Genomic DNA, 26,375 nt, shown 5'->3' on the forward strand with positions numbered 1-26,375 from the left:
CAGAGGAAGGGGCTATTCTCCACTGACTTCGCTCACCCCGAGGAATCTGGCTGCATAGGGAGAAGGCCAGCCTGGAGCTGTCAACTGAGGAAGGGAGGCAGAAGGCTTAGGTGGCAGTGGACTCAGCAAGGGTGGGGCCTGGGCAAGCTGGGGACCTGAGAGAGACTAAGGCCCAAAGGAGACAGAAGACAGCTGGGCTCAGACAGGGCAGTTTTTATTGTCTTAGAGGGGCAGAGCTATTTCCCCCATTCCCCAAGGACACACACTGTAGGCTGCCCCTGGGCCATGCCTCTGGGGGAACCCACCAAGGGGAGAGGAGGCTCACACTGCCCCCAGAGGTTTGTACATGAGGGAGGGACACGAAAGTGACCACATGCTTCTCAGATACGTCAGCAGCTATAAACATAGGGCTAAAGAGGGCCTCCTTGCTCTAGAGGGAGGGACTTGGTCCATTCTTGGTGGGGCAAGCAGATGCCTAGCCCCTTTTCAGGCCCAAGAGAGGTTTCAGAGAGAGGGAAGCTGGACAGCCACTAGGACAATGTGCTAGTGGCAGGTGGGTGAGCTGTGGGCTTGGTCACAGCACGCGCGCGCGCGCGCGCACACACACACACACACACACACACACACACACACACACACACGGGGAACCTTGGGCCAGGCTGCTAGAAGATGGGGATGTAGTTGTCAATCTTGGCGCGGTGGCGCTGAGCAATGCACTCGGCAATCCACACAATGTTGCGACACTCCTGCTCCTTGAGCTTCACAAAGGCGTAGAAAACACCAAAGTGGAACTGGTTCAGGAAGGCCAACTTGTTTAGTTTCACCTGTGGACAGAGGTAGGAGTGTTGTGCAGGTGGCTGTGACCAGAGCTGGGCCTGAGCCACCAACTCCTCCCTATGACAGGCAGGCCTGGCACTCACCTCGTGCTCAAAGAATCGGTCCTCCAGAGTCTTGTCTCCGGGGTTGCTGCCCGCACCTTCAAAGAGCAGCTTGTACTCCTGGCATAGGGGAGTGGGGGGAGGCATAAGCATGAGGGTGCTGCTGGGTGTAGAGTGGAGACATGGGTGCCAACATGCTGCCTGCTGCCCAATAGCCAGAGCACTCACCGGGTAGTAGTCAGCCACATTCTTGACCTGCTCGTAGTCGTCGGCCCGGGCCAGCTGGGCCAGGCCCTCAGGGTAGAGACGTCCACAGTGAGGAAAGAGCTTGGCACGGTCCTCCTTGGACAGCTCTGTGCCGAAGGAGTTGATGGTGATAATGAAGGCGCGGCGGTCTGCTTCAAACTGTGGGGCCAGTGCCCAGGCAAGGAGAGAGGGGCGGGGAGGAAGGCAGCAGCCAGTCAGTTGGCAGGGCTTCTCCCAGGCCAGGGCTCTAGGGGACCAGCAGGCTCTAGGGAAGGGTGGGCAGGCACTCACCTCCAAGATGGGGCACATGGCATCAGCCGTGGTCCCGCCCAGTAGGGTGCAGAACTTGTAGAAGGACTCCAGGTAGGCCTGTGCAGGGCATGGGGCTTGCTCAGCCCAGGCAGGGGGACTGGGAGCAGGGGCGGAGCTGCCAGGCCCCCTCCTCACCGTCCCCTCCTTCCCTCCCAGCCCCTTTCATGGTGCATCCAGACAGCACACCCAAGGATTGGCCAGGGCAGCCCCCATGTCAGAGCCCCTGAAACCCACAGATTTCCAACTGTTAATCAGCTAAGCAGCTATGATCTATCCCCCACCCCAGGAGGACCAGAGCAAATTCTGGCTGTTTCATGGTGCGGTGCCCCTCGCATCCTCATCCCACACAGGGCCAGGCTCTGTGCCTGCTGCTCTGCCTGCCTTACCCCCCAAATCTCCCCTCCTCAGCCTCTGACAACCATGTGTCGACGGACAAGCGAAGGATGGTTACTCCTGAGCATTCACGGAGATGGTGTGGACTGGGTGCCTTGGCCCCTCTCAGCACCCCACCTGCAAGAACACCTTCTCCTCTTCCCATCCCCCAGGCAGTTCCCAGGCATCACAGAGCAGGAACCAAACTGTCAGCCTAGTTTCTGCTGAGGGATGGTTATTGCCTGTGTGGACGTCAGCCTTGCAGTGCAATGGCTGGACAGTGGGCTGCTGGCGGGAACAAGCACTTCCTGCTCAGGCAAATTGGATCTGCTGGGCATGAGAAGCCAGGTCAATCCAGGCCTCAGGTCCCTTCTAGGACTCACTCCTGAAACCAGCTAGACCCAGGCTTCCTTCTCTGGATCTCTCTATGTCAAGGAAGAGGGGATGGTCTCGTGGTCCCCAAGGAGCTCCCTCTACTCAGATCCTCCTGGGTCCCACCTGATGGCATGGCCACAGGGACTCTAGCGCCACAAGCTAGAGACCATTCTTCCAGGCTGGCCATGACGGCTGGGAGACAGGGCAAGCTTTCCGTACTGCCCTCCAAGGCTCAGAGAATGTGCCATCCCCCATCCACTGATGTGGGCCACAGGTTCCTGCCCCAAGAGAGGAAGAGGGATGAGGCCATGAGGCCAGGTTCAGCCTGGACAGCAACACTGGGCAAGCTGGGCTCAGGAAGCAAAAGCCTAGAACAGGTCAGGAAATAAGAAGCCTGGAAGGGGAGAGTGGATCCCAGCACCATGGATCCCCAGGAGTCAGAGGCCTTGGGTGGCAGAAACAGCTGCTAATCCTACCATGGTTTGGTGATACTGTTTAGTCCCTGTGGGACGGTCCCCAGCCATATCCTTCCATGTGGCCAGCTAAGCTGGCTATGTCCAAATCTCCAGGACAGCCCCAGTGGGGCCTGCAGTTCCTATCTGTAGGAGAAGCCACTAGCCTCTGCTCAGCTAGACGGAGCCCTGGAGAGGCTGACCCCAGGGTGGCGGAGGCTGGTGGAATAGTCCCAGCCTCTCTTCTAGAGGCTGAGTAGCTGACGAAGCTGGCAAGACCCCAAGGCCCCGGTACCAAGGTCACCTTCCCACCCCCACCCTGTCCCCTGGAGTCTGCCAGCCCATGACTGCTGCACCAGCTGCCTAGAGTTCCCACCCACCACCAGGGTCACCTAATCTCCCATCTGTGGCCACTGGGCTGGGACAGCGCCTGACAGGCGGTCCTGGCATGGAGCCGACAGCAATGGATTGGTGTTTACAAGCTGGTGCCTGGGCAGCTCTCGCCAGTGACTCCAGCTAGAACCAGTCAGGCCCGGTGAGGGTGTGGGTGAGGCTGGGGGGACAGCCGCACCCCTCACCCTCCCTCAGGGCAGGGAACCCGGCAACAGGCCAGCAGGGCAGGCAGGAGCACTGGGGAAGGGGGGAGAAAGAGAGAGTGAGCGAGAGCACATGCATGCGGCCCTTGCCGCCTGCCCCCCAGCACCTCCCCCCGTCCCCCCACCTCCCTCTTGCTCTCCCTCTTAGCAGGTGGATGAGAGCACTTGCTTTGTAAATAAGCAGAGCCAAGTATGATGCCCAGTGCTGCCACTGTTTAGCAGTTTCCTCATCTTAAAAACGGGGATAATGACGCCTACCCAACTCCTCGCAGCCCCGAGGAGTAAAGAAGTCAGTGATCTTTCTACCTCGTCTCCTCCCCTCTAGTCTGTCCTTCACATTCTAATGACATCCTGTCCTGCTGGAAACCTTCACTGGCTGACTCTGCCCATAGGATACAATTTGAACATCTGGCCCAGCATTCAAGACCCTGGGTGACTGGATTCTGTACCTGCCTTTTTCCCCCCAGACCTGTGTCCCACTGTCCATCTGGAACCTGCACTTCTGCAGCAACCTGCTTGCCACCTGGCTCGTGTCTACACTGGCTCCTGCATGTGCTGTCCCTCTGCCAACACTACTACCAGCTCCAGGTAGGCCCTTCACCTACCACCAGACCCTCCCTGCACCCTGGCCCAGACCCCTGCAGGGAGGCTAGAGGGCCTGGGCTCAGGCTGCCACTGTTTGGCCACTGAGTCCAACAAGGGCAGGAGAGGAGCCTCACTATAAAGATCCAAGAGACAGATGCTCTCAGGGTTAGGGCAGCAGGGCTATTGGCCAGTGCTATCTTCGGGCCCCCTCAGGGCTTGCCCCCTGCTGACCCATCAGAGGTCCTGGCATCAGAGGTCCTCACCAGGGCCAGAGCCCAGTCTGCCCCACATATCCCTCACTGGTTCCTGGCCAGCCCCCTTGCTTGGTTTCCAGCCCTGCTCCTAAGCTCTTTGGGCCAGAACAGTGGTGCCCCAGGAATCCCAAGCCCACTCTATTTCCAGGGATCACCAGTTTCTGCCACAGCCTGGTGGAAAGCAGAAGGTAGGTGAGGGTCAAGATGGTGGGATATGGCACTGGCTCTAGATCCAGAAACCTAAGAGGGGTACAGGGACCTGGCTACGCCTGGCTGGGTCCCTCCTGCCACCGTAACTGAGCACATGGAGCCTCTGCTCAGGGACCTGTCCTTGCTAGTGACAGTCCAGGTGGGGTAAGCCTGAGAGCTATGGTCTGGGTGATGGCCCGTAACCCTCCCGGATGCAGGGGGAGTGGCCATCAGGTGCCCACTCTGACAGGCCAAGCTGCGGAGCACCAGCCCCTCCTGTTGATCTTATCTGGGCCAGACGGATAGAGAACCTGTTTCATGCAGTCTTGCGCCAGTCACAAGAGCCAGAAAGTGAGTGGATGAGCCCCCGGGATAGGAGCCTGGTGCAACTGTGTCCCGTCCCAGTGCCCCATATAAATCACCAGCCCACCCCGCCCGCGGCCCCACCCACCATTCACCCCTGCTGGGCGAGGGGCCCTACCTTGTAGAGCGTGTTGCGGATGATCTCGATGTTCATCTCATCCAGGTCCTGCTCTGAGATGCAGTCCTGGAAAAAAGCCGCTGGGGAAGGAAGATGTGGGTGTGAGGGGTGGGCAAGTGGACTGAGTCTCGGCAAGAATCCTGCTGATGTTCCACTGTCCTTGCAGGGCTCAGAGGATCCCTGCCACACGGCCCAGCTGGCTAGGAAGTGGGGGGCCCGCCACCTGGCCTGGACTATTACCTTAGAAGTGGCAGAAGCAATACTCCGGGCCATGTGCACTGACCTGAGCTTCTCCTGCCTTCTTGCTCCTAAAGTTGATTTATAAAGGAGGCAGCCAGCCATAACATGATCTAATCGCCTCTGGGGCAGACCCAAGCTCAGATCATGCCAAAGAAAGCCTTGCATAAGAGGCTGTGACATCCTCCCTTCTCAAGGGGCAGCTGTGGATTCAGGGCCTGACGCCCACTTCTCTGCACCTCCCAGGAGGGCCTGGGGCCCACACTTGGAAAACCATCCTTCCCCTTAGCACGAGGAATGAGTACGACAGCTGAGTGAGCATGGGCTGGTGACCTAGGGGGCCACTACAGGGCGGGAATTAGAAGCCAAAGCAGGATAGAGCCTCTCCATCCCCAGGGGCCCCCAAGACTCACTGGTCTGTTTCTTTTTTAAAGATGGAGAACCTAAAGAAGCCACAATCAGCCCAGAACTAGCTCGGAGTTATGAAAGTATAGCAACTAAGGCCAGTAGGCAGGCCTCAGGCCTTTTTGTTTAGAACGAAGTATAGCTTAGGGCTCAGCTGAAACCCTGGTGGCTTCCTGGAGGTGGTGTCCTGGGGACTAGGACTCCAGCTATGAGGGCACTAGCTGGTGACAGAAGCGCCTTCTTCCCAGTCTCCCTCCAAGGCAGGCAGGAGCCAGTGCTGCCTAGATGGGGTGCTGCAGGAAGCTCCCAATTCCCCTTCCTTCCTTGGCCTCTGACATGAGCTCTGCATCCTGCCAGACACTGCCTGACTTGGCTTCTGGGACCTGCTCAGCGGAGGCAAGTGAAGCTCTTTGCTTCCCTCCTCTGCCTCATGGGCAGGCAGCTGCTCCAGGCCAGCTCAGGGCCATGCTCTGTCAGAGCTCCCAAGACTCCAAGGGACCCGGGCCCCTCTCTCCACTCTCCACGAGCTCAGCCCTCCTCTGCCTTCTGAGAAATCAGTCAGTTTCACACGGTTGGTCCAAGTCAGGTCCAAGTCTGCCTGGCCCAGCAAAAGCAGCAGGAGGGGAGCAGAAGGCAGGGTGAGGAGGGGAGAATGGGCACTGAAATGGAAGGGAGGAGAAAAGGAAGCAGCGGAGGGCAGGTCTTGCTTCCTGGCTCAGGGCCGCCCCCCTGGGGGTCCACAAACCCCACGCAGAGGCACTGATCCTGATGCCAGTCCGGCTTCCTCCCTCCTCCGCCAGGGTAGCTCACCCAGGGGCGTGTCCACCAGAATGGCATTGTAGAGCTCAGCGGGTGTCTGCGCGATGTTCACGGCCTCCATCTGCTCAAAGCTGCCTAGTGGGTGGCACTTGGGCACGAGCTCGGCGATAGAGCGCTGGTGCAGAGTGCCCGTGATGAGCAGGATTACGTTGTCAATCATGTAGCTGTAACTGCAGGAGGCACATGACAGCAGGGCGGCCCCTGAGGTCCTGGCACAGCACCGTGCCCCCACCCCCAGCCTGCACAGGCCACCTGCCCCTCAACAGGAGCGCCCCCTCCTCTAGCACCAGGAGCACGGGACAGACTCGGCCCCCTCTGGGGGGCAGGGGAGCAGGAAAGAATTCATGCCTCGTGAACTGTGCTATCAGGAAGTAGGCAGTAACTACCCCATGGTTGTGAGCAGCGAGCGTCCTGGCAGGACATGAGAAGCATGGGCACACACACACAGAAGAGCAGGGCACGGGCCGGCCTGGGGGATGAAAGAACTGGGAGATGAAAGCGTGTTCTGGGAAGAGGGAACAGGGTGTGCAGAGACCTGGAGGCATTCGCTGAGTGGCAGATGCATTCAAGGAACTGAGCACAGTCAGGGTTGGCAGAGGGAAGGGAACTGGGCCGGTGCTGCCAGCAGGCTGCAGCCTTGAGGCGGATCCTCTGGGCCTGGCTGAGGGTCCTGAGTTCATTTTGAGCCCAGGAATCCATGAGCAGGACAGAAGCAAGGAGTACCACAGTCACTCTGGCTGCGGCGTGGGGACAGCGGGGGAGGTGGGAGATGGCAAGAGGAGGAAAGCCTGAGGAGTAGGGTGGGGAGAAGCTTCTCTAGAAAAAACCATGAAGGAGGCAGTGCGAGGGCGCCTCTAGGGTAAGGCCCTAGGAAGGCCCCTCTGGAGACGAGCAGGCATATAGCTGCCCTATGCAGCCCACTCCAAAGAAAGGGCACTGCCTCCTCCTTTAGGGCTTGAGGCCAGGGCCAGGTATCCACCCAGGATGGCTTGAAGGAGACCCACAGACCTGGACAGGAGGCTGGGCTCAGGCCAGTCCCCTCCAGCACAGAAGGCCAACTCTGGACAGGGCATGGGCAGCAGAGGGGGCTATGGAGCTGGGGCGGGGGGGCTGCCCAGTGTAGACTTGGCAAGGGGAAAGCTCTGCCTGTAGGCATTAAGACAGTCATAGGGGGGCTGCGGCCGAGAGTTCTGTGTGGTCACCTATGTGAGGATGGAGAGGAGCCAAGAGGGCCCCAGGCCCCAGTCAGCTGTAGTAGCCACAACATTCCTTGTCACCAATGGTGAACTCAGGGCATAAGGCAGCTGGATGAGGCCTGGGGGGCCGGGGCAGCTTCAAGGCTAGAGTGGGGCTCCCACTGAACGGTGAGAGCTGGGCTGGAGGCTGCCGCCCTGAACTGGGCACTGAGCGCAGGCCCCAGCCTAGCTCATGGGTGGGCCAACAGCTAGGTCCCTGTGCTCTGACAGTATCTTGAGCACCCAATGCCAAGGCTGGCCAAGGTGAGAAGTGGCCTCCTATACCAAGGAAAGAAAGGGAAGGGGGTGGTGGCCTGCCCCTCAGCTAGAGAGCTGGCTATTGGGGGAGCTCCTATGGAGCCTGCCAGGGAGGCGACAGGAGGAAGAAGCCACAGCTCCTGTCCTGGCCTGACCTCCACCACCCACCCCCTACTCCCCTAGCGCCCTGCTATGACCTCTGCTCTCCTGGGCTTGGTGCCAGGCAGCTGCCCTCTCTCCGCCCCCAATCCAGCTGGGTCAGTTCCAGGATGTGTGCCGAGAAGAGACAGGCCGGTCTTCTCAAACTGAGGGCCTCAAGCAGGGCCCGTTTGCAGCCACAAGCCAAGGGGCCCAAAGGGCCAGCCTTTTGCCCCTGACCTGACAGGGCTGGCAGAGTGGAGGGACCTCAGAGAGAGCTCGCCAGAGCTTTGTGGCTTGGTCTCCAGCCCCAGCCTGCGTCGTCTCTACTCTGGACAGCACATCCCTCTTGTCCCCAGTGCCTCCAGAATCTTATGTACCCCTGGACCTGCTATATGTCACCTCCTGCAGCACTCCACCTGTGCCTCATCCAGCCCCACTCTACCATCATGTTCCCTGGGTCAGCCGCAGACACCACCCCAAACCCGAAGATGCCCTTTCATGCTCTCACAAGACTTTGGGCAGGAAGGAAGAAAACACTGTACCTCTTCGAGCTGTACTATTCCACTGATCCCATAACCACTAGCATCACCAGCCCCGCTCTTAGAGGATATAAGGCACAGAGACTCAGGCCCTAGACCCTGTCACAGCATAAGGCCAAGAAGCAGTCTGTCCCTTTGGCCAGCGTCCATGCGCATCCACTCATGTCCAGGCCCTATGCCCTGATTCTACACCCCCCTCGAGGGGTGTCTTCTCAGAGGAATCTCCACAAGTCAGTCTCCTTTCTCTAAACTCCCCCACTCCTTGCACCACAAGGTATTCGTTAATGTTGGGGATGGGACTGGGGTCAGGGCCCAAGGGAGGCCTTGACGCTTGTCAGCGTCCTGACCCAGCTTGGAGGAGAGCCCTGTGGGAAGACTCCACCATCTGCCTTTGCTGCTGTCCCTCTAGTGATGTAGAACAGGCCAGCTGTGGTTCACTTTTCAGCCCTCAGAGCAGATGTGGGGGCTGGTGGGAGCACCCCTGGCTACCCCCAGAATCTCCTGCTAGAAGTTCTGGCTGGGAACCAAGGGAACTGCTAAGCCTGTTAAAGCCCCCCAGCCCTTTCCAAGGCCCCCTTTTAACCCAGGCTAGGCCAGCCTTGGATGACCCTGCACCAGGGCCAGCAGCTTCATTCCCTTGGGTCAACTATAAGGTTGCTATGGCAGCAGCCCCTGTTTCTCTCTCCTTCCCAATGTAAGTCAGGATCTCCTTTCCTGGGATGAAAGGAAGCTGGGATGATGCTGGCCCAGCTGTCTGCTTTACCCCCAGGGTGAAAGCCTTCAGCAAGCAGGGAAATCCTCCTCCTTGCTGGCTTCAGCAGCTGCCTCCCTGCCCCCAGAAAGCCACTCCGCCAGTCCTCCCCTCATTTGGCCTTAACAGGAGAGTATGAGGTTCCAGCTGGTCAGCATCTCCCTCCAGAAGAAGACAGCTGGGGAGTGGACAGGCGTCTGCCTGCCAGGCCAAAAAGGCTCTCTTGAGGTGGGAGTGGGAGTCTGTATTCCTCTGCCCAGAGGCCTGCCCTCACTCGGTGCTTTCAAGACTCAGTTTGGGCCCACAGAAGTCTTGGGATAGACTTTACAAAGGCACTTTCTCTAAGAAGTCTTCAGAGCCCCTAGCCAAGCCCTGTTCCTCTACTGTGCCCTTTGGTGCCACCTGCTGGAGCATCATGGCTCCCTCCCAAATCGTCATCATCTTGGCCATGGGGGGTCTGGGCCTGGTACTGGTTAGGAGGCCATGATGACTTCGCACCCTGGCCATCCGCCCAGCTACAGCTCCCAGCAGAGACTGCCAGTAACCAGACCTGCACTCAGGCACATCTGGGTCCTATAGAGCCCTGCCTGGGTGGAAAGTGAACACAGTTATCAAGTTACAGCCCCAGCACGTCACCTGTCATGCCTTAGTTTCCCCTCTGAAATCAGGATGTCTGAGATATAGCCCACATAGGAGCTAGTGAGACCCTGACCTTCTCCTAACTAAAATTCTGCCCTTCTCCCAAGGTCCAGGTGGCTCCTCCCACTAGATCCGAACCTCCTGGGTGTCAAAGAGCTTCTGTGTGCTTTCCCCTCAGACTCAGGAGAACAGTGGCAGTGCTGGCTCTCCCTCAGGGCAGGAACCAGAAACCACAGCAGGCCTACAGCCCCAACCTACAGAGACCCTGCCATCAACTCCAAAATAGTGGTTATGGACAGTGAAGCCTGGGCAGCCAAGATAGGGAGGCCTAAGGATATCTGACGCCTTCCGTGACCCAGCAGAGCCCAAGGTTTGGGCAATGTGACCTGGGGAGAGTGGCAGATGTGCTGACAGGCCCCTTGGGCACTTGAGGCCACTGTCCTGGGACAAAGTTTCTTTGAGCTACCAATTCCAGACAGGTGGCACTAAGGCCCCTGGCATAGAAGAATATGAGACCTCACCACCCCCAGATGGCACAGATCACCATGCTCAGGCTGTGCCAGTGGGTACCTGGGCTGCAGGCAGGTGCGCCACACTGGGGATGGACCCCCAGAGAGGCTCACTCATATAAGGACAAAGGCTTTTGGGACCCACTTGAGAATCCTCAGAGACCAAACTCACTTCTCCCACAAGAAACTCTCCCAGTTTCCCCTCCAGGGCCTACTCTCTTATGGAAAGGTCAAGATCAAGGTCCTCTCCAAGAGTTCCCTTGTGGCTCAGCAGGTTAAGAATCCAGCATTCTCACTGCAGTGGCTGGGGTCGCTGCTGTGGCAGATTGGATCCCTGGCCCAGGAACTTGCACATGCCGGAGGTGTATGCACCCGCCACCCACCCAAAAATCCCCTCCAAAGCCAAGAAACCCTAATACAGGCTCTATCCCAAGTCAGAGAAAAGTAAATGGCTGGGCCTGGAAGGCATCCTTGGTGCAGTGACATATTACATGTTATTTTTATGAAATTGAGCTGAGTCATCTCAAAACCACATGACTGATGAGAGTCTACTTCAGGGGAACCTCTCACTCATGCCCTGTCTGTGGCACACCAGGAAGCTGCCTCCACTCTGGCCACCCACTCTCTGAGTGGCCTCTCTAACCCCCTGTGGCCCTGGAGTCCTTTCAATGCTGAAGCCTCCTGTGACCCCTGATTCCATCTGTGGCAGCTGGTCTCCAACCCCCACCCCCCAGAAGTTATCTTACCCATCCCATTGCCTCCATACAACTCCCTCCCTCCTGGCACTGGGCCTGGCCCAGAGCTGGTCATGGGCATTGCCTCAAGATTGGCCAGGATCTACAGAACCACTGGACACTGTCTTTCCCCATGGAGGGCAAAGGAGCCTTGACTGGCTTCTGCTTGCACACCTTCAGTGACAAGGAGCTCACTGCCTCCTGCAGAAACCTGTTCCAGTCACCCTGGGGCACTTCCAAAGGCAACGAAGAGACTCTGAAGGCTGGAGCTAAGGTAACCTCTGCAGTGGTCCCGACCGCCACCCCAGCTGGGCCAGCCAGGAAGGGGTATCTAGCTGACGTGTCCACCACCTGGGGGACAGCACTCTCCTCACTGGTAACATTCCTCTGGACATCTCTAAGCTATCTGCCTCCTTCTCAGAGGGTCGCAGAGCCAGGAGCTCCATGCTCCAGCTGCTCAGGGCACATATGGTTCCCTCAGCCTTCCCCTAATGCTTCTCTCAAATGCTCTGCCCCTCAGCCAAAGAGCCACCGCCTCAGGGAAGCCAGCTGTGGGTCCCCAGCATGGGGAGGTCCCCTGGAGAGGCCCCTGTGGAAGACTCCACCCCCTTCTGTGATGCTCTTTACTCCTGGGATGACCCAGGGAGGAGGAGGAAGAGGCGGAGGTGGAGGAGCAGCCAAGGAGGCAGGAGTTAAAAATTGGAGACACCATGAGAGGAAGCAGACTGCTGGAAAGAGGTGAGAGGGGTGTGGCTCCTAATTAGGCTGGGGAACTTGGCCACATGAGCCATAAGAAAGTCGGCCGTGACCTTAGCTGGGGCCTCATGGTGGAGTGTTGAGATGGCTGGCAGCTGACTGAAGGCTCAGGATGAGGAGGTGAGAGAACAGAGACTGAATGTAAAAGTCCAGGCTGCAGAAGATGGGTTTTTAATGTTGTGAGAGATCTAAGCGTGTTTAGATGTTGTTGGGAAGAATCTGCAAGGGAAGGGGCGGCGTAGGCAGGGGTGCAGACTGAGTGGCCACTCAGAGTCCAAAGAGTGAGGGAAGGGACACTAGGAGACAGACCCAAGATAAGAGGAGGGTACCTCTGCCATAGGGACAGGCTTGGGGGTACAGACACAGTGCTGGGAGGCAGATTGGCTTCTATAGTCTCTGGAGAGGAAGGGGTGGGCCTTCTACCCAGAGAGCAAGCTGGGGACAGGTGACAGATGGAGTTTAAGATGGGTAGGTGGTCTCCCCACACTGGGTGGGGAGCTGTGGGGGGCTGAGTTAGGAAGAGCAAGCGGCCAGCTGGGCAGGGCCAGGCCAGGCCAGCTGAACCAGTAAGCGTGCAGGTCTGGCAGCAGGGAAAATCCACCCAACACTGGCTTCCCCAGCTCTGCTCCACCAGCAGAGGTGGGGGAGGGTGCCTCCAGGCTGGAGACTGCTGGGCTTCCTCCAGGGCTGGGGAGCTGCCAGCCAGGCGGGACCATGAGATGGGCGGCCAAGAGAGCTACAGATGTTGGCAGAAGAGTGCTCGAATGATGGACCAGGGAACCTCAGCTGGGGAGGGAGGAAAATGAAGACAGAAGGGGCAGCAGGGGAGAAAGCAAGGTCCAGAGTCCTGCTGAGTCCAGAACCCCCGTCCCACAAGGGACCTTCAGGCTGGAGGGCCTGAAGACTGTGGGAGAGAGAGGTGCCTGACTCAGCAGTTTCAGGGGTGGAGCAGTTCCAGGTGGTGACATGGTCTTGGGCAGCCATCGATGGGGGTGGCTGAAGTGGAGAGCAGAGGAGCGGGTCACTGGAGATGACGAGGTCATAGAATGAGTAGCCACAGGCTCAGACAGGCTGACATTTGGTTGCTGAGCTCTTCCTGAGAAAAAGCAGGAGTGAGGGGATGAGAGGATCATGAGCCCCAATCACCCATGAATGGAAAGGGCGGGGAAGTGACAGCCCGCCACAGGACAGTGCCTGGCTGCTTTAAGCAGGCTTGGTGTTTGCAGCCAACCTCCAGCAAAGAGCTGGCAGCTGTGTGGCCTCAGTCACGCTCAGAGCCCTCTCCAGTTTCATGCCTGGCAAGCTGCGACCAAGCCTCTGAGGGGGCACCAAGACAAGCCACAGGCTGGCTGCATAGGCAGGTGGCCAAGCAGGCAGCAGGATGGATGACCTCTGCCCTCCCAACATTGGCATGGGGTTGGCCTCCTAGCTGGCAAGGCCATAACATTCACCAGGAAGCTAAAGGAGCCTTGTGCAAACAAGGCGAAGGCTGGGCTCTGGCAATAAATTTACTACTTCCTGGTATGTCCTTCAGTGCTGGCCTTGGGGTAAGGGACACATAGGCCCAGGCTAGCGGGGGACTGACAGATGGGCGCTGCAGTGTGACCCCCAATGTGGCAACATGAGAAACACCCCATCTCTGGCCTCCTGCTCCAGCAGGACCATGCTGGCTGTACCTCCTTGATGCTGGAGGCAGCCTGGACAGCAGGGACGTCCCCAGGAAGGAGGCCTGTGGCCAGGAAAGAGCCTGCTTCCCAGCCTGAGCCTTCTGGGTGCCCCAGCCTGTGGCCACCACCCAGGGTAAAAGCCCTTCTGGTTGCAGCCCCTACTTGAGCAAGTGGGTCTTAAGCAAATGGCTGCTCCCGGCTGGGGGTGGGAAACAGGCCAGGCAGCAGGCATCCAGTCCTGTCCCTGCAGGGTAAGTGGGGTAGGTGCGCCAGATCCCAAGTATCTGGGGGCACTGCCCTCAGGGAATGGGTAAAGCTAGATAGTACCCAGAAGAGTGCCTGGAAAGGCTTCCCCACAACGCACAATCACACGCCAACAGTATACAGTACACTCAAGTAAGCCAATCACCGATGGCTCTGTCCACCACCTGCCTAGGATGCCTCTTGGGCAGAAGCCATCTCTTTGTCCCCTAGGCCCTGGCTCCTGGGATGTCTTGGCAAAAGGGGCCTCTCTCCATCCCTGTTTCCATAAGCACACCTGGCAAGCAGAGGCTGCCTTGTCCAAGTGCCCTCCCCGGGTCATCTGCTCGGCTTCTCCAGGAGCTTAGTGGAGGCTGGGCTATACCCAAAGGTTCAGACGGTAGAAAAGCTGGGCAGCCAAGGAGCATAAGCATGGGGGCTTGGGCAAGAACTGGGAAAGGCAGTCAGGTGGTCAGCACCCTGCCCACCTTCTCCCTGAGACCGAGGGCACGGTCAGAGACAACAGATGGGCCTCAGCCCAGACAGGGTCACAGGGCCTGAAAGATCCATCCCCAAACCTGACTCTTCGAAGCTCTGCCCATCCCCTGGCCCCATCATAGGGGTCAGGGCCTGGCGGAGCATTCAGTGTGAGTGCTATAGGGCGAACCAGGGAAAGGGTTCCTATCATTCCTGGTCTCTGTAACACCAGAGGTGCAGGGAAAGTGGCTTCATCCAGCACTACAGTGTGGGCCCTTCTTGCCTGCCCAGCAGATTCCCCGCCAGCAGTAACACGGCTGGTGACCCCATTTTACAGGCGGTGACCTGGCCCAGGGCTGTTGAATGACCAGCCCAGCCTTCCAACCTGGCAGGAGCCTGCAGGCAGAGTAGCTGTCCCACCCAGTGGGAGGAAAAGCCTGCCCCTATGAAGGCACTCACGTAATGAAGTCCAGGAAGCTGGCGAGTGGCTCATAGGCATGGTTCCTCATGTGGCGGAACTCCACCACCATCTTCTCCTTAAGCCGATCATCGATGACGGACACTGTCAGTGGTGACGCCTCATTGGCCAGGAAGTTGCCATAGTCAGTGCTCTGCAAGTGTAGCTTCAGGTCTGAAACCCAAGGGTAGGGGATGAGAGCTGACCATGTTGAGCCTCCCCAGGACCCTGAGTCCCCATCCCCACTCTAACTTTGGGCCTCAGCCCCTCCCCTGCAGCTATGTCCTGCTGCCATCCTGACCTCCTGTCCCTGCCTCCACCTCCCTGTTGACTCAGAGCCTACTCCAGGGCAGTCAGGCCAACACCCTGAGATGCCCCAGACCCTTGGGCCATGAGCCAGTACACTGGACCCCAGTGTCTAAGCACAAGTAGAATGACTGTTCCCCTAAATGACAAGGAGGCCTGGGAAACCCCAACCCAAGGTGCCATTCACAACCCACAGCCTTTGAGGCTCTCCTGTGCGCTGGGCTCCAGGATGGCCCTAACCTAGAGCAGAATAAGACGTGGGCCCTCCAGAACCTCAAGGTTAGAGAAGCAAGCCAACACACCCCCAGGAAGAAATGATGCATATGAAATTATGGAGATGCCCCAAGACGTGGGTAAAGTGGAGAGGGTACCAAGACAGGCCTGGGAGGATGAGAGGGCATGCCAGGCTGGGCCAGGCAAGATGTAGGGAGAGGCAAATACAAAGGAAACAGCCAGTAGGATGGCATGAGTGATAAGTGACCCAGAGGGCAAGTGAGTGGTGTGAGGGGGAGATGAAGCTGGGAAGAAAGACTGGCCTTGCCCAAGGAGTGGCTGGAGGCAGACAGGCCAATCCTACCGTCTCCTCTGAACCTATAAGAACGGCAGTGAGGGAAAAGGGAGAGGACAGGGCAGAGGGGCCCTGGGGAAGCAGGACAGGTGAGCCCCCGGGGGACCAGGGCAACAACCTAACAGACTTCCAGCGTTTGTCCGTGCCTCCCACCCCCCCCAATCTATTCTTCACCCAGCAGCCAGAGTGATCTGAAAACACCAGGCAGACCCTGTCACTGATCTGCCTTTCCCTGTCCCTTGCCCGCAAAGTGATGAGCTCTCCTCCAACGCCCCTCTCCAGAGGCCTCTCCTGTAGCCCCACAACTCTGTTCCTTCATTTGTGCCACTTTTCTTTCATATCCCACCTGGCACAGAGCATGTAAACCGTAAGAGCAGGGACTCAGTCACTACAGTATCCTAGCCTAGAACAGAGTTTGTTCTGGTGCATTTGCATCCTCAGTGTAACTGCGGAATGAATGAAAGACTGGGAAGAGGGTTGGTGAAGACAGCAGGAGGATTTACTCCTGGATTTTCAAACAGGGGACACTACAGTAGCGATGGTAGTACCAAGGACAGTGGCTGAGAAGGGACCCATGTGTGCACTGGTATATGTGTGTGTGTTATGGCCCAACAGCAGAGGTTGGCTTCTGCTATGGGGGACTGCACGCTTTCTGTCCTCTGGGAAGGTTACCAAGAGGGTGACAGGAAGGGTCACACTTGTAAACATTTCTACAAGCCATCCACCCCACCTGCTCAGGCTAAGGTCTCCCTGTGCATCTGTGGTCCCTGGAGGCCATGCTATCCTGGGCCACTTAGAAAAGAAGGGCGAGTGGGACACATCATTGCTCTACAGACTTAGGGGACCCCTGAGATGCCCCTCCTCTTGTACCCCATCAAGGGAGGAATTCTCCCAGCCAGGAATCAGGTCTGCCAGGGAAGACATGGAAGGGAGTTCCCATTGTGGCTCAGTGGTAATGAATCCAACTAGTATCCATGAGGACGCGGGTTCGGTCCCTGGCCTCACTCGGTGGGTTGGGGATCAGGCATTGTCGTGACCTGTGGTGTAGGTCGCAGACTCGGCTTGGATCCCACATTGCTGTGGCTGTGGTGTAGGCTGGCGGCTGTTGCTCTGATTTGACCCCTAGCCTGGGAACCTCCATATGCCGCGGGTGCAGCCCTAAAAAGACAGAAAAAAAAAAAAAAAAAAGGAAAAGCAAATAGACATGGAAGAATATGCCAGAGGGAGGCATGGGGGGATGGAGGCAAAGGAAAGGGAGAGGGAAAGGGTATGCGTAGCACTGGAGTGGACACGTTCCACCTGCATCTCTCGGTGGCAGGCAGCACTCATGTCGTCTGTGGCTCCTGGGCCCTCACAGAGTGGCCCTTAACTTTGTGAGGCCGACAGGAGGCCCTCATCATCCACCTTCACCAGCGTGCAAATTGCACCTTTTTTCTCATGGCCACCATGCCATGGGGAACTCCCTGGAGCTCTATTCTTCCCCATCCTCACCTCACCTCTGGCCAAGGCCCACCTACACCTGGAATAAGGCACGGGTGAGGGAAGGTGCTGTGCTCAATAATACTCGAGTTGTCGCAGCAATGATTATCCACGTGGTTGTTCCAGAGAAATTCGTAACTATAATTGAGGGGTTTTGCTGTAATAGCATAAGCCTGTATTTCTGCCTCTAAAAATGCGTTTTACATGCTCGATTTTTAATATTCTTGACTCTGGATAAGTGCACAAGTTTTTTAAAAAGAAACAAAACTGGTCAGCTCTGAGAGACTATTAACACCCCTGAAGTGGTTTTTGTGGGTGTGAAAACAAATGGTGAAACTATGAACTGGTCCCTCTTATCTTCATAATGAAACTAAGTCTACTTAATTTATCAAGTCATATGTCATAATGCTCTGATTTTACCTGCTGATAAGCATCGCAATGCTTGAAAAAAAACTAGCGGACAGGGAGTTCTGGCCTGGGTACAGCAGGTGCTCTAGTCCCCACTAGGGGAAGCCGCAGGGCAGACAGCCGCTGGAAGCCGGGATGTAGTGTTCTGGGTCAGATGGTCAGCCCAAACCTGTTTCTCTGTCCAGCCACTGAGGCCAGCACAAAGCCCTTCTCAGGCAGTGGGACTCCTTCCTTTCCAAGATACAACTGGGGCTCAGAAGCCAGACCAAATGCAAAGGGCCAAAACCAGGCCTAAATCTAGTCCTCATGGCAGGTACGCTCATGCTAGAGGCCCCACCGTTCTCCGGGACAGTGTGTTCAGGTCCTGGACCCCAGTGCAACTTCCTGATTCCTACCCTCCAAAGGATCCAGGGGTCAGGCCTCCCCCAGGCCTCCTTGCACGTGCTACCAGGAGGCTTCCCAAGTGCCAGGCTGTCACTGCCACCGTAGCTGCCCGAGTTTTCCAGCAGTGGGAACGTCTCCCCCCAGGCTCACCTTTACTCCACACAGCCGCCCTCCAGGGAAAGGCTCTCTCCACAACTCCCCCACCGCCAAGCACCCTCTCCCCACTCCAGGCTCTATCAACTCCACCCAATACCTGGCACTGGGCAGGGGGGGAGTCAGCACCCCAACATAATGGGGAGCCAAGACCCCCTCTTACTGGAAATTACAGGGCCCTGCTGAGTACTCAGCCCTTTGCCAGGAGCAACCTGTGTGCTGGACCTCCCAGCAAGCCCATTTCACAGACTCAGAAAAGGGAAATTAGAGGGAGCATGAAAAGTGTCCAAGGGTCCCGCATTCAAGTGTAGAGGGGCCACAATGTGGATCAGGCCTGGTGGATTCCCATAATCTCCAACTCTGTTCTCCTCTCCTCTCCTCCCCCACCCCCTACATTTTTTTTTTTTTTTTTTGCTTTGCTTTTCTTTTTTTAATGCTGCACCTGTGGCATATGGAGGTTCCCAAGCTATGGGTCGAATTGGACCTACAGCTGCCAGCCTACATCACAGCCACAGCAACACTGGATACGAGCTGCATCTGTGACCTTTACCACAGCTCACGGCAATGCAGGATCCTTAACCTGCTGATCCCTCGCCAGGGATCGAACCCGTGCATTCTCATGGATAGTAGTTGGGTTTGTTACCACTGAGCCACAACGGGAACTCCCCGGCTACACTTCTGACCATTTTCCCATGGCCCTTGGCCAGGATGGGGCTCTCAAACATGGACCCAACTGCCCAGGCAGACTTTAGCCCCAGAAGAGTTGGCAGGTGGCAGAGAGGTGAGAGGGGCCAGGGCAGGCCCCCTCCACAACTTCAGAGGCAACCTGGACACTCACTGCCCTCCTGACAGAGGTCCTAGACTTGTCATGACTCATAGACAACCCCTGTGGCATCACTTACAGTGCCAGGCATTCCTAGAGAAGCTAGTGCGTGTGAATGAGAGGGGCAAAGCTGACGAATGGGCTCCCCTTTGCACGCCCACGCCCCTGGGACCTAGCGTGGGCCTTAAAGCAAACATCCCTGCGCCTTGGCTGCTGCTTTCTGCTGACACTGCATCTGGGGACTTGGCTGCCGGAACACAGACGGCTGGGTGGTTTCTGCTGGCGTTTGTCGGATCAGAGCAAACCCGGGAGACTCTACTGAGAATCCTGCCCAAGGCCTAAGGAGTCTTCCTTACCGGGAAACTCATTTTTAACTGCCCCCAGTGACAACTTCAAAGGGCCATTCCAGACCACTTTCCCTGGCCAAGCCTTACTTCTCCCTGTGACCCAGGGAGAGGGGACAGCCCACCAGCCAAGTAGGCGACTTGGAGGCAGGCAAGCTAGCCGATCCCTCAGCTCTGACCACACAGGGCTTCTGAACCAGCTCTGACCCTGTTTGAGAAACCTGGCGCCCAGTCCCAGTGGCTGGCAGCCCCCAAGCCCTTTACACAGTCCTCAGGGCTGGGGCAGGCCCATGAGAAGCCACCTCCCTCCCCTCCAGCTTCCTATTCTCTCTGAGGGATGTGGAGGAGGTGTGACTGGGGGTGGGATCAGAGCACAGGACCGGAGGCCTGGAACTTGTTGAGAGCTTTGTGGGAGACTCGGCCACCCAGCCCTGGCCCAGCCCCTGAGGGCAGCCAAGGACGCCAGGGGCTCTGGGAAGGCAGGGGCTAATTCTGCTCTGCTCCCTGAGCTCAGCAGCCTGAAAGCTTCGGTGACAGCCCCTGAGAGCCCCAGACGTGCCTGGGCGGAGGCCTGAGCAGTGATCTGGTTAGCACAGACTCGGGGGACTGTGCTGGTCTACCCACAAGCCCAGCTGTCTACCCTAAATCCCCCCATCCGTGGCCCAGCACCAGGAATGTCTAGCCAGCTTGGGATCTCTCACAGCAAAAGACTTCTCAGAGGCTGATTTCTCACATCCAAGAAGATGCTGCTCCTGTAAGTTGTCTCTGCAGTCTGACCTAAACCCTTCCTCAGAGGAAACTCAGCGACTCAGTTTCCCAGTGCCTCCAGCCTCCCCTGAGGGCCTTGGGCCTGCTCCTCAGGACCCCTCAACCCCACCCAGGACCTTCCCAGACCCCTGCTTCTTCCCAGTGTTGCCTGTCTCAAGGTTTCTGGTGACTATGCCCCCAACTCCACCTCCCGGGGCCGCCCAGCCTCCTCACCCCCACTGTGCTCTTTTGCTGGCCTCCTGTCCCACATCTTGGCTCCCTGCTCCCAAGTCCACTCTCCACACTGTCACCAGAGTGAAGTCCTCCAACTCCAAGGTGTCTCTGTCCCCTTTACCCAGCAGCCCCTGCAGCCCCAGGGCTGGAGCCTGGCCTCCTACTCACAGCCTGTGAGGCTCCATACCCTCAGCCCTAGCACTGCCTCAGCCTTAGCCTTTGACTCTGCCCTACCAGTGCCATTCTCTGCCTAGGGTGACCTGTCTGTGACCCCTGCAAGGGACCCAGGCAAGGCCATGGCGTGCCCTAGAGAGAAACCCTTGAAGTCCATGAAACAGGGCTGCTTCCCCTGCCCCGGCCAGAGAGGCTGGGTTGGGAGGGCACACCCCCAGCCAGGAAAGTGAGCACCCTGCCTTCCGTCTACCACAGGGCACCCCTGTCCACCCTGAGGTGGTCTCTTTCAAAGACCACTGCCCCAGCCCCAGCAGGACCTAGCTGAGCTCTCTGAAGGCGCCTGGGCAGGGTGCAGCCCAGCACACCCGCCTGGCATGGCTGTTCCTGCCAGGGCTCACAGGGCCACACCAGACTCAAGCTGGCCCCATAGCTGCACCTGTCCTTCCAATGCCTGCCTACCCCCAACCCAAGTCTTCTGGGCCAGGACCTCTCAGCAGCAGAACCTTGGCCCCAGCTAGCCCTTCTTATTACCACCCTTGCCCCAGGTTAGCAGGAGGGCATGGGGACCCCTAGCCTGTCCAATGCTCTTTGTTCTCTGAGGAACAAAGTATGGGCTTGGCAACCAGCTCCAGCCAGGCTGTGACAGGTGACAGCTGGACAAGCCTGCCTCCCATCCACTTCCTGAAGCCATTCCTGGATCCTGCCAGCCCTAAAAGTGATTTTTAAGCCCCATCAGGGCTTCCAGAAGCAGGCAGCACACGGCCTCTCCAGTCCCCAGGCTTCTGCAGCCTCTCCCCAAAGGCCCCAGGACAGCAGGAAGGGAGGGTCTTGGCCCATGCCAGGGGTTGATGCCACGCTGCCCCAGGGGCCCAGCAGGCATGGAGGCAGCTCCTGGCACAGCACACTAGGTGGGACGGCCCCCTGCTCTAGACGCACCCGTGGCCTCATGGCCCATGGAGGGGCCCTGCTGGCCAGCTGGCCACGGCAGAGTGTGAGAGGACAGTGTGTTCCCAGACTTCACTTCTGCTTTTCCAGAGGTCACTCAACGATGCTCTCCTGGGGAGCTGAGGGGTTTTTAGGAATTGAGGCCTGCTGAGTGAAACCAGATGTGCAAATACGCTCCCTAGAGCCTAGCGTGCCCATCCTGCCACTCCCTGCCATGGCAGCAGCACCCTGGATCTGTTCTGCCACTTCCCTGGGCCCATCTGAGGAGGCTGCTTTGAAGGGACTCTTCTTCCAGTGCTCATTCTACCCTAGAGCCTCTTTAATGCTGCAACTTCCAGAGACTCAAAGTAGGGAAATTCAGACAGACGGACAGATGTGGACAGATGTGCAGGCTGGCAGCCCAGTGGAGCCACTGCCCCTCCTCCCCCTGCCAGCGTACTATGTCTGTTTCCTCCTCAGACTCTGGGGGTGGAGGAGACCTCTTTTCTTCATATCAGCTCCAGAGCAGATATATGCACTGGCTGGCTGGCTCTGCAGGGTCAAACGCCACATCTGGAACTCCCAGTTTGGGAGCCACAGCATGGAAACCATTAACCCTGGGTTTACCTGGGAACTGCAGCACAAATTAAGCATCCTCCTCGCCTCCAGGGCCTATCACAGGCTCCCTGCAAACTTCACCTGAGTAACCCTAGGTTCCAACTCTTCCTATCAAACGCAAGCTCATCCTCCCCTCCCTCAGGTACCACCCAGCATTTCCCATCCAGAGCCTTGGCACTGCCCTTGCCCCAAACTGAGATGTCCATGGTCTCAGTACAGATTCATGCACAGCCACAGCCCCCTTGTGCAGCCTCATTTTGCCAGATCACTGGTTTCAGCCCCTTAAGGGGGCTGAGTGGAGCAGGGGAGAGAGACTCTGGGCTTTGGGGCCACAGTCATCTGAGTTCAAATCCCGTCCCACAGCTTGGCCCTGACCAGCTGGTAGAATCTCTCTGGACCCAGGCTCTTGGCTGGTTGCCTGGTAAAAGGCCCTGCAGTGCCAGCCTCCCAGGGCAGCCACCCCAGATACTGAACAGAGGAAGTGTTACACAGAGGAAACTAAGCACAGCACACCGGTCTCTCTCCTGGCGAAGGGGAGCCCACCTGGAGCTCCCCAACTGACAAGCTCAGCCCCAGTGGGGTGGTCTGTGTTCTTCTCCAGGCTTCTGTTTAGGCATTCCCCCCAGCCCCAGCTCTCCACAGGGTACCCCTGTGCTTCCTGCCATGGCCCCGACGCTTCCCCAGGGCTCTGGTATGTCCTCTCCTGGTCACAGAGGCTGTGGGGGCCCTAGTGCAGCACGTGCATGCACACACATGGCTCTCCACACTGCTGTCTGTTGCAGAAGGACAAGTAGAGTGGGCTCAAAATCTGGGACTCCTGTCCTTAAGCCCATGTCTTACCTCACCTACCAGCAGGATCATATAGAGCTTTGGCCCAGAATGACCCCAGGGACCGGGACAGAGGCTAAGACCCAACTCTGCACCATCTGCCACACGGTGAGCTACTGCCCTGGGGCCCTCGGGAACAGGCAGGAGCTGGTGCGGCCAAGGGCAGCTCTTGCTCCATGGGAAGCCCCGGGGCTGGCGGGCCAGCGGTCTTGGGAAGAACCTGGAGTCTACTGCTGGCACAGCCACATGCAAGTTACTGGGTTTCAGTTGGCGTGAGGTAGAGAGCCTGCAGGGAAAGGACAGCAAGTTCTCCTCGGTCCCTAGACCAGCATCTTGTTTCATCCTGGAGGTCTTTCAGTGAGGTGTGGCATTCACAGCAGGGGGATGGGACTGATCCACAGAGGTGGCCCAGCTGATATTGGGATAGGGGACACCACCCACCAGCATATCAGATACAGGATCTGATAAGCAGGAGTGTCACTCCCCTTGTCTAGGAGGCAGCAGGATGTCTGACTCAGGTTCACCACCCCTCTCTGTGCTCCGAGACAGGTGGCAGGTGGTGGCAGAAGCACATTTAATTACCCTCATGCTCTCAGGAACACCTCGTCCCTGTAGCTCGGAGAATGAAAGCATCACTCACAGCCCATGAGGAAGTCAATCCATCCGACAGTCAGAGGGGTGCCAGGCAGGTAGACAGTCCCATATGCCAAGGGAGGGGCAGAACTGGTTACTGCTGCACCCAGGGCAAGTTCCAAGAAGTTCTCCTCTGACCAAGTGGAGATCTGCTTGGAGAGCCCCTCACCAGGACATCCCCACCCAGGGCCCAAAGGTATTGGCATGTCCCAGGAGACACACAGGGCTTGGAGGGCAGCTTCCCCTGCTCCCCCTCCACAGCCCAGGCTGAGAATCGAGCAAGCCAGCCTCACCCTGAGAGGCAGGGGCCACACCCCCGCTGCTACCCTGTACTTTGACCCTGAGCAAATTTTCTTTTCTAGGCTTGCCACCCCCACTTATAGAGCCTACATGCTGGAGTGGATCTGGAGTTGGGAAGGAAGAGCTTCTTTTCATTTTGCTAAAGATCTAAGTCTGCCTGGGTATTGAATGAGAAGAGGTATGATGTGGCCAGGTGCCAGGCAGCCCAGGAAAGGCCAGCTGTGGCAGGCAGCTTCTCAAAAGCTGGCTGATGCCCATGTCTGGCTCCCGGGGCCACTGGCCCACACCATCTGAGCAATCCTCTCTGCCCTTGATGCTGGGCTTCTCTTCCACATGCACAGTCCCCTGGAGGAAGAACACTAAGAAAAGCTAGAGCTCACTTCAATTGAAGGAAAGCAGTTTTAGGGCCCCCAGAGGCTGCTATTCCCAGTGAGATTAAGCCAGGTGAGGCTGGATCCTGGCTGGAGCATCTTGCCAGCTCCAGAGTACCTAGAATGAAAGCCATGGAAATACTCATTGTGCTTCGACCTAGGCCCTATGGATGGGCTCCCAGCATCAGGCCTCATTTGGGGCTGTGAGCCATCCTATTTTCAGCGTGAAGCTCCATTCTCTGCAGCTCACTGAAACAAGACCAAAAAACATGGGCCAGGAGCAGAGTCAATCCATTCCATATCCACGCCTAGTAGAGCCAAGAGGCTTGGGCCAGGCAGGAAGTGGCAGGAGCGGTAACATCCAAGCTGGCCTTGTAAAGCACCCTCGACCCCTTCACCTCACCTGCTCAAGGAGCTGATGGGGCCCATGCAGGGGACGCAGTAATGCACCAGACTGAACGTGATCAGCGCCAGGCCAGCCCCTGGGAGAGAGGCAGTCGCCTGCTTGGGGAGACTCACAGCAGATGCTAGGTCCAAATGATGGAAGCCAATGGAAGAATGGGGGTGACAGGGAGGCATGGAGCCTGGGCCAGGCCTGAGGGACAACATTCCAGGACCCTCATTTTTCCCAGGCCTTGCCACATGACATCAAGCTTGGAGATTCAAGTGCTGAGGGTGGGGGGAAATGAGTGAGCTACAACCTAAGACCTGGCAGCCTTGGGCCCTGTGTGCTAGATCATGGGTCACAACTCACCCACATTCCTTGACTCCCAACCCTTAATTTCCAAGCTAGATACCATGTGGTAAGGCCATGGGAATGGCAGGGGATCCAGAATCAGGGCTCCTTCAGCTGACCACCCCTTCCTGAGCTGGGGGCCAGGTACAAACAGGCATAGGAAAGAATTAAAAAATGTAGAGTAACTGATGAGAGAAGCCAAGGTGGGTGTCAGGAGACGATACGCAAGGCCTTAGACCTCACCTGGACCCAATTTCCTACGTAAAGTAAGAGGGCACGATAAGGTTACCCCTGGGGACCTAGCCAGCTCTGACCCTCTCAACACTGCTCAGCCTGGAACTCAACTGACTCTCTGCAACCTCAGCCCCTGGGGACCACGTGGGAGCCTTGGCTGAGCCCAGAGGCTTGGGTAGACCATGGAGCAGCCTCGGCAGAACTCAGAGCAGGTGCGGGGCAGGCTCAGGGCTGCGCAGCAGCAGCAGCAGGCAGGCAAGGCCGAGTTGCAGCAATGAAGATACCACAGTCGGCTTCTCAGAGGGGAAAGCCCCACCCATCAGCCAAACACAAGGCCTCAGCTAAGGTCAAAGCCTGAAAACCACTGCCTGAGTGACCAAGGGGGACAAGGTCTGGCCCAGGGCCAGGCCAGAGTCAGCCAGGAAAGCAGAGCCCAGCACCCAGTCAGGGCTTTCCTCTACACCCCCGTTTCCCCACCACAAGTCTGTCCACCACCCCCTCAGGTTCATCCACACTCACAAGGGGTCAGCCCCACCCCAGCCCCTGGAGCTGCAGGGTGAGCTGCAGAGTGCTGGATGCAGACAGGCAGAGCAGGCGTCTGGCTATGCACTAACAGCCTAGCCTACTAAGGGGCCCTTCAGGGCCCTGATTTTCCTGCGTCTAAAAGAGAAGGAAGGCAAGTAATCCTGGGCAGGACAGATTTTTTTTTTTTTTAATCAGCTAAGGAGTAGGTGTTGGATTAGGCAGAAGCCAGGGAGGCCAAAGCAAAGATCCCTCCAAATTGGGGTGCAGGGTGGAGAGCTATCAGTTACTGATAACATAACTGCATGGACTGACAGCCCATAGCGTCTGGAGTGCCTGACTTGGGTCTCTCGCAGAGTCACCCTAAAACCCTGTACTTGTATGTGCCACATGCGCCCCACATGTCCCCCAAAGTGCTGAAGGAGACTGGGAGGAGAGGAGTCTGTCCTGAGAATGAACTGTCCCTCTTTTGGAGGGACCAGAATAGCAGGACCAGACTGGAAGCTGCTTGAAGAAGGATGGTCTTCTGGGAGCCTGGGGAGCATGGCCCTGACTTCTGTGCAGCCTCAAGCTCCTACCTGGAGCCCTCAAGACCCTTAGTTAGGAGCTTCCCCTCTTCACGGTGCTGAAGCTGCTGCTCTGATTCTGAGAGCTGCCAGCATGACCTAGGTGGAGGTAAATGAGGACAGCTTGATGGTCAAGGCAGGGTCCCCTGAACTGGGCACCAAGGGGGACAGCCTCAGGGACTTTTCCCTGGCCTTCCCCTTCCTAACCCAGGAAGCTGGGGCACAGGGAAGAGCCCTGTGGGAAGAGATGGGCAGGCAGGAGACACTGAACAACAAGCCCCACTTAATCTGGGAAGGCCAACTAGGGCTTGGGTGAGTAAAGTAGGGCCCGGGGCAGAGTCCCAAGGGACTGTGGCTCAAGGCAGGTGCTGTGCACAGAAGCAAAGGAGACACCAAGTGGGTCCAGCCACTCCCCCTTC

General features: G+C 57.6%; 2 protein-coding genes across 3 annotated transcripts in view; both read right to left on the reverse strand.

Moving 5' to 3' along the window:
* TK2 (thymidine kinase 2) overlaps positions 1–26,375 on the reverse strand; it is a 1,024,677-nt gene that overhangs the window by 863,439 nt on the left and 134,863 nt on the right. The window lies entirely within an intron of this gene.
* The window catches only part of ATP6V0D1 (ATPase H+ transporting V0 subunit d1), a 41,799-nt gene continuing 15,622 nt past the window's right edge, over positions 199–26,375 (reverse strand). Inside the window, exons 2-8 of one of the 2 annotated variants that reach the window (XM_003126946.5) lie at positions 14,607–14,778; positions 6,193–6,371; positions 4,741–4,820; positions 1,416–1,493; positions 1,107–1,283; positions 921–998; positions 199–824 (exon numbers count right to left, since the gene is read on the reverse strand). In XM_003126946.5, coding sequence (XP_003126994.1) covers positions 663–824; positions 921–998; positions 1,107–1,283; positions 1,416–1,493; positions 4,741–4,820; positions 6,193–6,371; positions 14,607–14,778 — 926 coding nt within the window. In that variant the 3' untranslated portion in view covers positions 199–662. Of the gene's footprint in view, positions 825–920; positions 999–1,106; positions 1,284–1,415; positions 1,494–4,740; positions 4,821–4,980; positions 5,035–6,192; positions 6,372–14,606; positions 14,779–26,375 lie in introns of those variants that run through there. The other variant, XM_084960108.1, reaches the window with a different exon arrangement.

The sequence above is a fragment of the Sus scrofa genome, chromosome 6, assembly GCF_054392235.1.
Source record: "Sus scrofa isolate SSC_HxYL_T2T_F1_AM1 chromosome 6, Sscrofa_HxYL_maternal_Yorkshire_Landrace_v2.0, whole genome shotgun sequence".
Lineage (NCBI taxonomy): Eukaryota > Metazoa > Chordata > Mammalia > Artiodactyla > Suidae > Sus > Sus scrofa.